The sequence below is a fragment of the Chelonoidis abingdonii genome, chromosome 11 (genome assembly GCF_003597395.2).
Source record: "Chelonoidis abingdonii isolate Lonesome George chromosome 11, CheloAbing_2.0, whole genome shotgun sequence".
NCBI classification, from domain to species: Eukaryota; Metazoa; Chordata; order Testudines; family Testudinidae; genus Chelonoidis; species Chelonoidis abingdonii.
This window is the reverse complement of record NC_133779.1, coordinates 23,016,758-23,031,223: the sequence shown is the minus strand read 5'-3', so window position 1 is coordinate 23,031,223 and position 14,466 is coordinate 23,016,758. Positions and strand designations below refer to the sequence as shown.

Below are 14,466 nucleotides of genomic sequence, written 5' to 3'. Positions count from 1 at the left end.
CTAGATGGACCTTTGGTCTGATCCAGTATGGCCGCTCTTATGTTCTATACCTAGCATAGCATGGGGTCTTAGTCCATGACTCTTGCTCCTAGGGCTGTGGAAATACAAACAAATAAATCATAGTAATAAAACTATGGCTTTGAAAACCCACTTCAATGACTACAGCTTTGACAAAGAACTGGGTCTCCAAAAAAGCAGGTTTTTGTTTTTTTTTAAGCATCCTGAAAGAGACACTTGCTCTCTGGGAGCAAAGAAACAATGACAGAACAGGGGTAGCATGCATCTTAAGTTTGTATTTTGTGGTTTTCAGATTTAGTTTGCATTACCTTAATGCTTCATTTCCTAGTTTTCAAAGGTTTGGCATGCAGCTGACATTCTGGAAAGGCACGAGACCACCCTGACTCTCCGTTAACGGAACTTTTGGGTATCTAATATTTTATAAAGCCAAAAAAATTGTTTTGAAAGGAAAAAAAAGTTCAAGTGCTGCTAACTGTATCCTTGTAGACATATGAAGGTCACCAGGGTCTCCCTCAAAACAGATGTTCCTGCCTCTGTACAAAACACCAACAGATGTTGATATATTGTTGTAGGCGAGGAGGCTCCAAGTCTGTAGAACTGCTAAGGTAGCAGAGTAGATTATGTGATGGGTTCTAGGAGTTAGAGGCAATAGGTTCTATTCCTGTTGCTGCTGTGTGACCTTGAGGAAGTCTTTGCATACCTCAAGTTTCCCCTCCTATACTTTGACGGTGTTATCTATTTAGCCTGTAAGCTACTTGGGGAGGAACTATTTGTACTGTGCTTCGCGCGGTTGTGGTTGAGGCCTCTAAGCACAATTGCAACACAAATAATGGTGTTTTTTAAAACAAATATATTGTTTGTAATGTAGGGCCTCATTCTGCAAATATTCAAGCTTTACTCACTTGAACAGTTGGACTTTAGCGGGACTGCGTGGATGTGCTTTGTGTTTGCAAGATCTGGGCCTTACAGGCACATGTAGTTCTGGCCCTGAGCGCCCGCGGGCGGCCCGGCCCCTCGCCGCGGCACCGCCCCCGCCCCCCCCCATCCAGGGGGCAGCAGGGGGAGGCGAGTCCTGGAACAAGGGGGGTGAGGGGGGCTCCTGGCTTTGCTGCCTGGCTCATTCCACGCCCGCCCCCCCGCCCCATGCGCAAAGGGGGGGGGAGGAATTTGTCCTGCTCAGATTCCAAGGATGCTTTGAACTGAGCCGCTGCCTGTCACCCCTCCCCCTCCAGCCCTGCTGGTGCCCCTCACTCCTGCCCCACAGCCCCTGCTACCCCAGCCATGCCCCCCCCTCCCCAGCTCTGCTGGTGCCCCTCACTCCGGACCTGCAGCCCCAGCTGGCCCTGCTGTTCCAACTAAAAATAAAGTTACTTTGTTTTCTATGATTAGTGTTGTGTGCAGGGGGACGGAGCCAGGCAGGAAAGCCGCTTGACCCCTGTCTGGCACCGAGCTGTTACCACTCGAGAGAGGGATCTTGGAGTCACTGTGGATCATTCTCTGAAAACATCCGCTCAATGTGCAGCGGCGTCAAAAATGCAAACAGAACATTGGGAATCATTAAGAAAGGGATAGATAATAGGACAGAAAATATCCTGTTGCCTCTATATAAACCCATGGGACGCCCACACCTTGAATACTGCAAGGAGGTGTGGTCGCCCCATCTCAAAAAAGAGATACTGGAATTGGAAAAGGTTCAGAAAAGGGCAACAAAAATGATTCGGGGTCTGGAACGGCTTCCATATGAGGACAGATTAATAAGACTGGGACTTTTCAACTTGGAAAAGAGGCGACTAAGGGGGAATATGAGAGAGATTTATAAAATCATGACTGGTGTTTAAGTAGATAAGGAAGTGTTATTTACTCCTTCTCATAACACAGGAACCAGGGGGTCACCCAATGAAATGAATAGGCAGCAGGTTTAAAACAAACCAAAGAACATATTTCTTCACACAATGCTCAGTCAACCTGTGGAACTCCTCGCCAGAGGATGTTGCGAAGGCCAAGGCTATAACAAAGGGTCAAAAAAGACCTAGATAAGTTCATGGAGGATGGGTCCATCAATGGCTATTAGCCAGGATGGGGAGGGATGGTGTCCCTAGCTGCTGTTTGCCAGAGGCTGGGAGTGGCCATCAGGGGATGGATCACTTAATGATTCCCTGTTCTGTTCATTCCCTCTGGGACACCTGGCATTGGCCACTGTCGGCAGACAGGACACTGGGCTAGATGGACCTTTGGCCTGACCCAATATGGGCGAACGTATGTTTTTATGGCAGTCAGTGCTTTAACGATGCCAGGGTTGTTTCAGGTCAGAAGATCCACTTGACTATCCCCTCTGCCCGCCCGGGATTTCCTCCCCACGTAACTGCAGCCCCTCCTGGAGCCCTGGGATCCTTTCTGTGGCTTCTTCTCTGCCCGCTCACCACTTATTTCCATGGCCCCCGGCACTGGGCCCAGGGTTTGGCCAAAGCCTCTTCCCGGAAATGTTTGATTTGAAGCCACCAATCACTACGTCATGGCCTGGGTTGGCCAAGGAATTTATCGCCCAGTTCCTGGGCTTTGATGCGTCACTGAAGAAACTCGCCATCCCGTTTGGAACAAAAAGCAACGAGGCCTTTTCTGTATCTCTGTGAGTTAATTTAATCTTTTTTACATTTACAAAATAAGATTTTTTTTTTCCTTTGTCGCCTTACAGTACAGTATGATCCAGGAGGACCTAGACTTCCGCTTGTTTCGTTCAGTGTGTTGGCGAGATGCTGGGATAGGAGGGGGAAAGGGACAAGATTCCTCCAAAGGAAATGAACAGAAGTCCCGATCGCACAGTGATTATGGAATTCAGCACCATGAAAAAAGGCAAAAGACTGAACAAAACCCCCCGTCTCACGATGCCGGGGATGGGCCGAGCTTAACATTAAAAACCCAAAAAACCCGAACGCAAAAATTCCGGCGAGAAACAGACAAATACACACGATTACAAAAAAAAAGGCCATTTAAAAAAAACACCCCCCGAACGCTCAAATCAACCCCTCAATAGCAACCAATAAATAGAGAAATCATTACAAAAATGATGTATAAATAAAAAAAAAATACACAACAACAGAAGACAATTTACAAATTGCAAAAATCTGAGGCCTGGAGGTACAAAAAAAAAACTGAGAAAAAAGCACCCGACGTGTTTCCGGTTTCCAAACAAGTGAGCAGTGGGGAGGCGAAACCTGGCCGGCGGGGGAGTTAAGGCAGATTTCTGTCCTGCTGTCCTGGCTCAGTTGCTGTGGCTGACCTGAGAGAAGTGTAAACCGCGGCTGCGATTGTACGAAACGCTTAACCCAGGGGAAGGCAGCTCCCGGGGGCAGGGTTCCCGCAAAGCCCTGCGCACAGGGGCTGGACGCTGAGCACCGTTCCTCGCTCCCCGTTTTGCACCATCGTTTGCACAATCGGAGACCCAAGCCGGCGGGAACTGGCTCCTTCACGTGAGTTCAGAAGAAAACAAAACCAAGCCAGGAAGACGTGGAATTAAAAAGCCCCCCCCCCCCATGCCAAGCGGCCAGGATTTAAGAAAGCAGAGTGAGACTCAAGCCCACGCACGCCCACACAAACCGCCCGTCCCGTGCCAATATATATAGAAACCAATGGACAATCTCCCACCGCCACAAATGCACGAAGAGGAAACAAAGAGAAATTGCTGCGTAAAAAACCCGTATCTTTTGTTGGGGGCGGTTTGTTTTTTTGTTGGTTTTGTGTTTTTTTTTTTTGCTTCATTTGCTGACAAGAAAAATGTAAAAAGACGACAAAAAAAAAAAAACGCCCAACCCCCTTTCCCCGCCACTGCCAGTGTCTCCCCCCCGCCCCCCGCCCCTGCAAAACAAACGAGTTAATGCTCCGTCGACGAAGAGAGCTCCTGGCTGAGCTCCAGAGTCCGTGTTCTCCTGTCCCCGCCGAAGGCCGGCGTGTGTCTGCCAGGGAACCGCCCGCCGGCCCCGCCGAGCTGCCCAGGCTCCACGGTTTTCGTTTTCCCGTCTCCTGGGCGGGTTTTTTCTCTTTTTTTTCTGTGTGTTTTTTATTATTTTCCAAAAAAAAAAAAATATTTTTTTTTAAAAAGTTTCCCCGTGTTCCCCCCCGCCAAGGTCATTTTCAAGAATAAATTAAAAAAAGTTCATTTGTTTGACTTTCTGTATTCACAGGCTGCTTGCGGATTGGCTCCTTGGATCACGCAGAAGATTGGCTGCTTCTGGGGCTCCGCCCCCTCTCCCTCGTTTCAACAGCAAAGCCGATTGGGCCGGAGAGGTTCCGGTGTAAACAAGAGCTTGTCTGCGATTGGCCGCTGGGACGGGCAGTGCCGAGATGTCCCCTCCTTCTCCCAGCGGGGAAGGGGGGCACTGGGGAAGGGGGAGCTGATTCCTGTCTCTGCCCAGGAAGTACCTGGGCGAGGTCTGGCTCATCTGGAGCTGGGGGATCCAGCCTGCGGGCAGGAAGGAAAGAAAGGGTTAATCGGACCCAGGAGTCCTGTGGGTGGGAGCAGAGCACTCCCTCCTCCCAAAACCTTCCCTTTACATTGACTCCTGGGGGAATTCAGCACCACTGCGCACGCGCAGAATTCACCTGCCGCGCAGAATCCCCTCCACCCCCGCAGAAAATAGGCTGCAGTCTGCCCTTTTGCCCACCAAGGGCCGCTGTGGCACCAGAACTGAGAACAGCCCAGCTGCCGACAGGGAAGAGAAAGAGGCTGCCTTCTTCACGCCTCCTGGGCCAGGTCAGGTCCATATGGAGGGATGGACAACATGGGGCACATGGGGCTGCTGGGGTCACAGATGGGGGTTCAGAAGGGCTAGTGGGGGGGCAGGAGCTGAATGGGAGTGAGAGTGGGGGGACACATGGGCACAGGGAGAGGCAGGGGGAACGACACATAGGGATAGGGGCGGGGGTGCAGGGCCACATGGGAGAAGGGGGGTGGCTAAGTGGGGGCACAGGGATACATGGGGAAGGGGAGGGAGTGGCTGAGTGGGGGTGCAAGGACACATAGAGATGAAGAAGGGAGTGCAGGGCCACATGGGAGGAGGGGGGTGGCTGAGTGGGGACACATGGACACACGGAGACGGGGGAAGGGGTGCAGGGTCACACAGGAGGAGGGGGTGCCTGAGTGGGGGTACAAGGACACATAGAGATGGGGGAAGGGGTGCAAGGTCACACGGGAGGAGGGGGTGGCTGAGTGGGGGCACACGGACACATGGAGACGGGGGAAGGGGTGCAGGATCACATGGGGATGGGGCGGGATGCAGGGACATATCAAAAACACGGCACGTGATTCGTTTCTGTTGTATCATTCAGACGTACTTGCTGACAGGTATTTTGAAATAAAGGACCAAAATAACTGAAACCGGCGAGATAAGATTCTGTGATTTTTCACAATTAAAATATGCGGAAGTTTAAAATATTGACCACAGAATTTTCATTTTTGGGGTGCAGAATTTTCCCCAGGAGCGTAGGCTCCAGTGAGTCCGCAGGGAAAAAGGGACCCTAGGTGGGAAAATGTGCACCCTGAAGCTCAGTGACCCCTAGCGCCACCCTGGGGCCAGCCCCATCTGCCAGGGAAGAGCGCCCCCTACTGAGCCCCCCGCCCCGCGCCCTGCCCCACAGCACCCCTGGCCCTCACCAGGGTGAAACTGTCATAGATCTGCATCAGCTCCTCCGTCTTGTACTGCTCCAGCACCACCACGCCGTGCAGGGCGGCGCTGCGCTGGCGGGCGCAGTCCTCGCAGTGCACCAGGTACGTGTTCTTGCTGCCGTTCTCGCTCGTCACGAACAGGATATTGAACACCTCCACCTGCAGGGGCGGGACATACGGGCGTGAGCTCCCCCTCCCAGCTGCTGGCTGCACCGTCCCTGTCGGAGAGGAGGCTGGAGCGGCACCAGGCCACCGCCCTAAGGGAAACTAGGGGCAGGGTAGAGCAAGAAATGGAACCCAGGTGTCCTGGCTCCCAGCCCCCTGCTCTGACCCACCAGCCCCCACTCCCCTCCCAGAGCCGGGGAGAGAACCCAGGAGTCCTGCTTCCAACCCCCCCGTCCTTTGCGTGTTAATGAATGTACATAGAGCCAGTCCACAAACCCCGCTTCCTCCAGCTGCCAGTCCCGCCCCCCCCCCCGGACCCCCATCCGAGGCTGTGGACCCAGGCTGGGTGGCCTGGCCTCACTGTGGTTTGGTGATCGGGGGCCACCAATGAGCGAGCAGCCGGCGCAGTTCGAGGGAGAGAGCTTTATTGTAATGCTTTGCGAAAGCTGCGTTTCGAGCAAGACCCACCTGCGGTTAAGGTACAGGCCCTCCTAAGCCAGGAGCGGAACCCAGGAGTCCTGGCTCCCAGCCCCCTCTGCTCAATCCACCAGCCCCCACTCTGCTCCCAGAGCTGGGGAGAGAACCCAGGAGTCCTGGCTCCCAGCCCCCTCTGCTCTAACCACCAGCCCCCACTCTGCTCCCAGAGCTGGGGAGAGAACCCAGGAGTCCTGGCTCCCAAACCCCCTGCTCTAATCACCAGCCCCCACTCCCCTCTCAGGGCTGGAGAGAGAACCCAGGAGTCCTGGCTCCCTGCCCTGCCTGCTCCAACCACCAACCCCAGTCCCCTCCCAGAGCTGGGGAAAGAACCCAGGAGTCCTGGCTCCCAGCCCCCCTGGTCTGACCCACCAGCCCCCACTCCCCTCCCAGAGCCGGGGAGAGAACCCAGGAGTCCTGGCTCCCAGCCCCCCTGCTCTAACCCACCAGCCCTCACTCCCCTCCCAGAGCCGGGGAGAGAACCCAGGAGTCCTGAGTCCCGCCCTAGTGCTTTAAGAGGCACATGAGACACTGCGGCCGCACAGCGACGGTGCCAGATGGTTCGCACACTAGTCCGTGCTCTGCCGGTGTCAGGTCTCCGGAGCCAGGGGCTCTCCCTCGATGCCGAGCCCTGGCTGCCCCAAATATCGCCCCCTATGGAGGGTCCCCGGCAGGGCGAGCCACGTCCCATGAGCTGGGCTGTGTTTAAGAACCGGTTGGCCGCTTCTTCTCATGGTGGTAAGGCCAATCCGCCCTTGACGCTCGTTAGGTTGCCCCGAGACTGGCTCTGCGGCCGGCCCTGACTGCTGATGGCCGTTTCCGATCCCAGGCCAGGCTCCGGCATCCTCCTCTCTGGACACCAAGCGCCCGGTCCTCCTCCTCGCCCCCAACACTTCTCTCAGTTTTTCCCTCTTCACCCATCGCCAATTCATTTGCATCACATTTCGCCCAGTTGCTCATCCGTCTTCTCCCTGCGTAGCCAAGCGGCTAACCCATTTCTGCCGTGCGTAGCCAAACCACTCACCTGTCTGCACGGCGGTTCGCCAAGCAGCCAATCCAGTCCTGCCATGGTTAGCCAAGTCGCAAAGCCACCTGGGTGGCTTTGCCCTGAGTGGCTAATCCACCGGCACCCCAATGACCCGAGTCGCTAAACTGGTCACACTGTGTCTGACCGGATCGCTAACTCTCCGGGTCCGGTTCTGTGGAGGCATTAATCCATTTAAACCTTGTTCAGCTGGGTCACCAATCAATTTATGCCACGCTGAACAGATTCACCACATGTAGCCGCTTGGCTAATCTGTGCTCATCCTGTTTAGCCAAAGGACGGATCCGTTTTCGGCCCGTTTAAATTGCGAATCCACCTACGTTAACCAAGTCGCTAACCGCTCTGCCCCGCGTTCTGATGTCTGCATCCTGTTTGTGCCATTTGGCTAAATTCTTTATCCATTTACTCCATATTTAGCACGACGGCTAATTCTTTCACACCACATCTAGCCAAATCTCTCCTCCATTTTCTCCCCCTTACGACGAGTCAGGAATCCATTTCCTTCCCATTCAGACAGACTCCTCATTCATTGGTTTCCACCAATTTTAGCCGAGTCGCTAATCCGGTTTTGCCCCCTTTTGCCAAGTCACTCTCATCATGTTCCTCCTCCGCATTTCGCTGAGTTGTCCGTCCATTTGCACCACGTTTTGTCGTTGCTCCATTCCTCCCTGTCCGGCTGCGCCGTTCCGCTGCCTTGGTTACGATCCGCCTCTTCCGTTTTCAGAGGCAACGGGTTTGCGGCCACGTGCCTGGCATATCCAAAACTCACGAGCTTCCTTTTTCTCTCTCTCTTTTAAACAAACCGCGTTTCATACTCACTGTTTCTGGCTTTTAAACCGTTACGGAACCCGTCTCTTAGTGCGGATGAGGCTGACGCCACAACGAAATCCCAAACTGGATGTGGGACAGGAGGCATTTTAAAGAGTAAACAAATCTCATGCATAGAGCTCAACCTGGTATCCCCTGCTGCCCACAAAGGTGGATTCTCCTTAACCGTGGATTTTATTAACCACACACCCTATCAGAGCGGCATCCGAGCTGGGAGACGGTGAAGCAAAGAAGGGTGGTTCGGTTGGGTCTCTGCTGCGCCCACCTCTGAGAGGCGGCGCAGCCAACTCTGCCCGACAGTTCAGGGACAGCAGATCCCATCTCCAACTGAAGCGGCAGGTTGAAGGTTTGGAAGCGGAAGGGACGCCCTCGGGTGCAGGTCGGGCCGGGTCACCAGCCCTCGAGGCCGAGGGGTGTGGCTGTCTCGGCCGAAGGACGGGAAAATCTGGCAACACAGCGACCTCTAGTGCCCGGCGGGTGCTAGAGGAGCTGGCCGGTAGCTAGCGGCTGCAGCGGGAACCCCGCCTCTCAGCCCTGGCACTCACGTCACACTCGTTGCAATAGTACGCCGGCTCGTCCTTCACCCGGCCCTGGTAGGCGATCTTCTTCCCCGAACGCACCAACGTCTCCCGCAGCACCTGGCAGTGCTTGATGGACTGCATGAGGCAATACCTAGCAGGGAGAGACGACCAGGAATGAGTGAGTGGGATGGAGAGGGAGAGAGACGCGGGCAAGCGCTCAGAGGGGGGAGCTGCCCTAAGTGTCACCGACACTGCCTGAGTCTGCCGAGAGCCTGAGCCCATTGCTCTGAGAGCAGGGGAGCTGCCCCATGCATCTCAATGGGGTGGTAACTCCCACTCCAATTGCAAGGGGGCCCCCGCCATGCCCACCAGCTGGGCTCACAGGGCAGGAGGTAGGGCAGGGTGGAGAGGAGTCACAGGGGCGCCGCTCACTTGATCATCTTGTAGAGGTCGGGGTCGCTGATCTTGACCGTCCGGGCGACGTTCCACGAGACGTGGATCATGGGCACGATGGATTTCACGTTCTTCACCTCGTTCCACTCGTAGCGCTCCAGGGCCAGTTGGTATTGATAGGCTGCGGGAGGGGGAGAGGGTGAGGCAGCGGTCGGCAAAATCCCACCCTAGACACAGCCGCAGCCCTGGGCCCCATTCCCCGTCCCCACCCTGCAGTCAGCCAGTCCCTGCCCTGGGGCCGGAGGGGAGCCAGTGCTCCCTAGAGGGGACAGGCCCCATGCCCCATTCCCTGCCCCCCTGAACCCACCAGTATCCTCCTGAGGATGCAGTACACATTTCTGCCACTTGGTGGAGCCAAATACATGGGAGATGAACATAAGAACGGCCAGTGTCCCGTCATCCAACAGCGGCCAGGGGCAGGTGCCCCAGAGGGAATGAACAGAACAGGGAATCAGCAAGTGACCCAGCCCGTCGCCCATTCCCAGCATCTGGCAAACCAAGGCTGGAGACACCCTCCCTGCTCATCCTGGCTAATAGTCATTGCTGGACCCATCCTCCATGAACTTATCTAGTTCTTTTTTTAACCCTGTTATAGTCTTGGCCATCGCAACATCCTCTGGCGAGGAGTTCCACAGGTTGACTGTGCATTGTGTGAAGAAATACGTCCTTTGGTTTATTTTAAACCTGCTGCCTATTCATTTCATCGGGTGACCCTGGTTCTTGTGTTACGAGGAGTAAACAACACTTCTTTACCTACTTTCTCCCCACCAGTCATGATTTTATAGACCTCTAGCATATCCCCCCTTAGTCGTCTCTTTTCCAAGCTGAAAAGTCCCAGTCTTATTAATCTCTCCTCACACGGAAGCCGTTCCAGAATCATTTTTGTTGCCCTTTTCTGAACCTTTTCCAATTCCAATCTCTCTTTTTAGAGATGAGGCGACCACACCTGCTCGCAGCATTCAAGATGTGCAGTCCCATGGGTTTATATAGAGGCAACAGGATATTTTCTGTCCTATCATCTATCCCTTTCTTAATGATTCCCAATGTTCTGTTTGCATTTTTGACGCCACTGCACACTGAGCGGATGTTTTCAGAGAATGATCCACAGTGACTCCAAGATCCCTCTCTCAAGTGGAAACCCCATCATTGTATATGTAGCATTGGGATTACGTTTTCCAATGTGCGTTACTTTGCATTTATCAACAAGAAATTTCACCTGCCATTGTGTTGCCCAGTCACCCAGTTCTGTGAGATCCTTTTGGAGCTCTTTGCAGTCTGCCTGGGACTTAACTATCTTTAGTAATTTTGTATCGTCTGCAAGTTTTGCCACCTCACTGGTTACCTCTTTTTCCAGATCCTTTATGATTATGTTGAACAGGACTGGGCCCAGTACAGACCCCCTGGGGGACACCACTATTTACCTCTCTCCGTTCTGAAAACTGGCTATTTATTCCTACCCTTTGTTCCCCATCTTTTAACCGGTTATTAATCCATGAGACGACCTTCCCTCTTATCCGGTGGCTGTTTACTTTGCCTAAGAGCCTTTGGTGAAGGACCCTGTCAAAGGCTTTCTGAAAATCTAAGTACACTAGATCCACTGGATCCCCCGTTGTCTACGTGTTTGCTGACCCATCTCAAAGAATTCTAGTAGATTGGTGAGGTGTGATTTCCATTTACTAAAACCATGTTGACTTTTCCCCAACAAATTATGTTCATCTATGTGTCTGACAATTACTATAGTTTCAACCAGTTTGCCCAGCACTGAAGTCAGGCTTACCGGCCTGTAATTGCCAGGATCATCTCTGGAGCCCTTTTTAAAAATTGGTGTCACATTAGCTATCCTCCAGCCATCTGCTGCACAAGCTGGTTTAAGTGATACGTTACAGATGACAGTTAGTAGTTCTGAAATTTCACATCTGAGTTCCTTCAGAACGCTTGGGTGAATCCCATCTGGTCCTGGTGACTTACTGCTGTTTAATTTATCAATTTCTTCCCAAACCTCCTCTAATGACACCAGAGTCTGGGACAGTTCCTCAGATCTGTCACCTAAATGGAAGGGCTCAGGTTTGGGAATCTCCCTCACGCCCTCAGCTGTGAAGACCGATGCAAAGAACTCATTTTAATTTCTCCGCAATGGCCTTATCGTCCTTGAGTGCTCCTCAATCGTCCAGCAGCCCCACTGGCTGTTTAGCAGCTTCCTGGTTCCAAAGTACTTAAAAAAATGTTGCTCTGACTTTTGAGTCTTTGGCTAGCTGTTCCTCAAACTCTTTTTTGGCCTTACAAATTGTATTTTTACACTGCCTTTGCCAGTGTTTATGCTCCTTTCTATTTCCCTCACTAGGATTTAACTTCCACTCTGTAAAGGACGCCTTTTCGCCTCTTTGAAAAGCTTCCACGCAGTTTGCAGAGATTTCACTTTTGGCACCGCACCCTTTAATTTCCTCAGTTTTGTGTAGTTCCCCTTTCCGAAATGAAATGCTACCGTGAGGCCGATGTGTTTTCCCCACGACAGGGATATTATATTTAATTATATTATGGTCACTGTTACAAGGACACAGAGAATCTCCATTAATAGATCCTCCCCTAAAGGACGTCTCTGTCTGAACCACATGCTCCTCCGCACCTGTCAGATGGTTTGAGGCAGGGAGCTCCTGTGGGGGTCCTGGTGGTGTTCCTGCCCTGGTAAGGGGGGGTCTCCAGATTCCCTGCCCCACTGTCTCTCAGCGTGAACCCCAGCCCCCTCTGCTACCCTCCTCCCGGGCCCAGCAGCCCAGCCCCACAGCCACCGATGTCCCACCCTCTGAGGGCCCCCCTGGCCCCTCTGCCCGCACCTGTGAGGGGCCCGACGTTCCAGGCGATGTTGTTACACCACCCCGTGGCCTGCACCCAGTGCACGGTGCCTGCGTTGATCCACACCAGGTCCCCAGGGCGCTGGATGAACCGGTACACGGGGATGTTCGACTTGTACAGGTCCTCCAGGATGGGCCACCAGGAGCCCGTCAGGTAGTCCACGCCATGCCTGCCGGGGGGAGCGGGGGGTGAGACTCAGAAGGGGAGGGGTCCCCAGTACAGCGCCATGTACAGCGCTCCTGCACTCACTGCAGAAGGTGCAGACGGTCTCCAAGTAATGTCCCCGCCCCTGTGGCCCTGGCCCCGCCCCATGGCCCTGGCCCCGCCCCTGACCTGTCGCAGAAGCTGCGGATGGTCTCCAAGTAATGCCCCGCCCCCAAGGCTCTGGCCTCGCCCCTGAGGCTCTGGCCCCGCTCCTGAGGCTCTGGCCCCACCCCCGAGGCTCTGGCCCCGCCCCTGACCTGTCGCAGAAAGTGTGGATGGTCTCCAAGTAATGCCCCGCCCCCGAGGCTCTGGCCTCACCTCTGAGGCTCTGGCCCCCCCCCGAGGCTCTGGTCCCACCCCTGACCTGTCACAGAAGGCGCTGATGGTCTCCCAGTAATGCTCGTGCACCGCGAACCACTCGCAGTCGCCTGGTCCGATGTTGATGTTCACAGAGCAGAAGTTGTTGTTCTCCTGGTGGCCTGAGGTGGGGGGAGCGATGCGATGTGAGGAGACGGTGGGCATTAAGGGGATAGAGGTGGGGGCGTTAAGGGGACGGAAGGGGAGAGTTAAGGAGATGGGGGATGTTAAGGAGATGGAGAGGGAGAGTTAAGGAGATAAGGGGATGTTAAGGGGATGGAGGGGGAGAGTTAATGAGATGGGGGGATGTTAAGGGGATGGACGTGGGGGCGTTAAGGGGACGGAAGGGGAGAGTTAAGGAGATGGGGGATGTTAATGGGACGGAAGGGGAGAATTAAGGAGATGAGGGGAAGTTAAGGGGATAGAGGTGGGGGCGTTAAGGGGACTGAAGGGGAGAGTTAAGGAGATGGGGGGATGTTAAGGGGACGGAAGGGGAGAGTTAAGCAGATGAGTGGATGTTAAGGGGAAGGGATGTTAAGGGGATAGAGGTGGGGGCGTTAAGGGGACGGAAGGGGAGAGTTAAGGAGATGGGGGGATGTTAAGGGGATGGAGGAGGTGACAGACCCCTCCACCTCCAGGACACTCCGACCCGGCCCAGCCTCCGCTCCCCACACCCACTCACCTGGTGTCCGGCTGCCTGGTACTTTCATGTAGAGCTGCACCGTGTTCATGCCCAGGATGGTGTGACCCACGTGACTCAACATGTTCCCCGTCGACGTGACCCGCATGAAGGCTGGTAGCTTCAGCAGCTCCTGCAGCTGTGGCTTCCACCTGGCAACGAGGTGGGGGGGATGTCAGATGGTGTCCTCACCCGCCCCATGGGTCCCCCTTCCCCCCCACAGAGAGCCCCCCGCCCGGCCCAGACCTCCTCTCTTCCTAGGGGGCAGCCTGTTGGGGAGGGCGCTGCAAACCCACCCACCCCTGTGTCCCCCAAAGGAGCTGGGCAAGCACGTGGGGGTCAGATCTTCCCCGCCGCCTCCCTGCCCGGTTTTCCCCCTGCCCCTCACCCCACCCCCTCACCGCTTGGCGTCGGACAGGTCGATGTTGGTCCCGAATTTGATGATCTGGTGGGATTTCTGGTCCACGTTGCCGCTGGAGAGAGAGAGGCTTTATGGGGGTGCAGGGAGGGGTCCCCCGGCTCTCCCTTCCCTCTGCCCCCCCAGCTCAGAGTTCATGCTTCCCCACCCTCAAGCCCCAGATCCCTCCCGCAATGAGCGTGGAGCGATCCCCACACAGAATGAGCTCATAGGTCAGCGCCCCAAAACTGGGGGTCAGGTCCCCTCCGCTGCGATCCCCTCAAACGCCTGGCAAATGTTGGGTCACATCTCCCTGCAGATTCCCCCAAGCACAGGACTGCAGGCCCTCTTCAATATCGGGGGTCACAGCCCCCCAACCCGCCAATACTGGGGTCACAACCCCCTGCAATATTGGGGTCACAGCCCCCCACAGTGCACCCAATACTGGCCCACTTCCTGCCCAGAGGATAAAGGAGCAGGCAGGACAGGGCAGGGCATGCAGGGGGGCACCCCAATTCCCTCCGCCCACCCCCATGCTCCCATCGTACCTGGGGGGTGTCTCCGTGGTGCTGTCGGGTTCATCAGCATCCTCCTCATCGCTTTCCTTGTCTTCCTGCTCCGAAGAGAGCGCGTCAAATGGGGCCTCCCCCACACAGCCCCCCGTTGGCATAAACCGGGTCCGCCCTACACATAACCCCCCCATCGACACAAACCAGTGCCCCCACACACACATAGCCCCCCCGTTGGCACAAATCACCACCCCCACAAAGCTTCCCATCGGCACAACCCGCCCCCCCCACAGCCCCCCATCGGCAC

General features: G+C 54.9%; 1 protein-coding gene across 1 annotated transcript in view; it reads right to left on the bottom strand.

Annotated features, from left to right (window-relative positions):
- Positions 1-2,630: 2,630 nt before the first annotated feature.
- The window catches only part of KDM6B (lysine demethylase 6B), a gene marked incomplete at its 5' end in the record, with an annotated part of 24,449 nt that continues 12,613 nt past the window's right edge, over positions 2,631-14,466 (bottom strand). The window contains 9 exons of the mRNA XM_075071346.1: positions 2,631-4,474; positions 5,666-5,836; positions 8,735-8,861; positions 9,143-9,284; positions 11,995-12,182; positions 12,582-12,696; positions 13,257-13,405; positions 13,655-13,726; positions 14,199-14,334. Of these exons, the coding sequence (XP_074927447.1) occupies positions 4,451-4,474; positions 5,666-5,836; positions 8,735-8,861; positions 9,143-9,284; positions 11,995-12,182; positions 12,582-12,696; positions 13,257-13,405; positions 13,655-13,726; positions 14,199-14,334 (1,124 nt within the window). The remainder of the gene's footprint in view (positions 4,475-5,665; positions 5,837-8,734; positions 8,862-9,142; positions 9,285-11,994; positions 12,183-12,581; positions 12,697-13,256; positions 13,406-13,654; positions 13,727-14,198; positions 14,335-14,466) is intronic.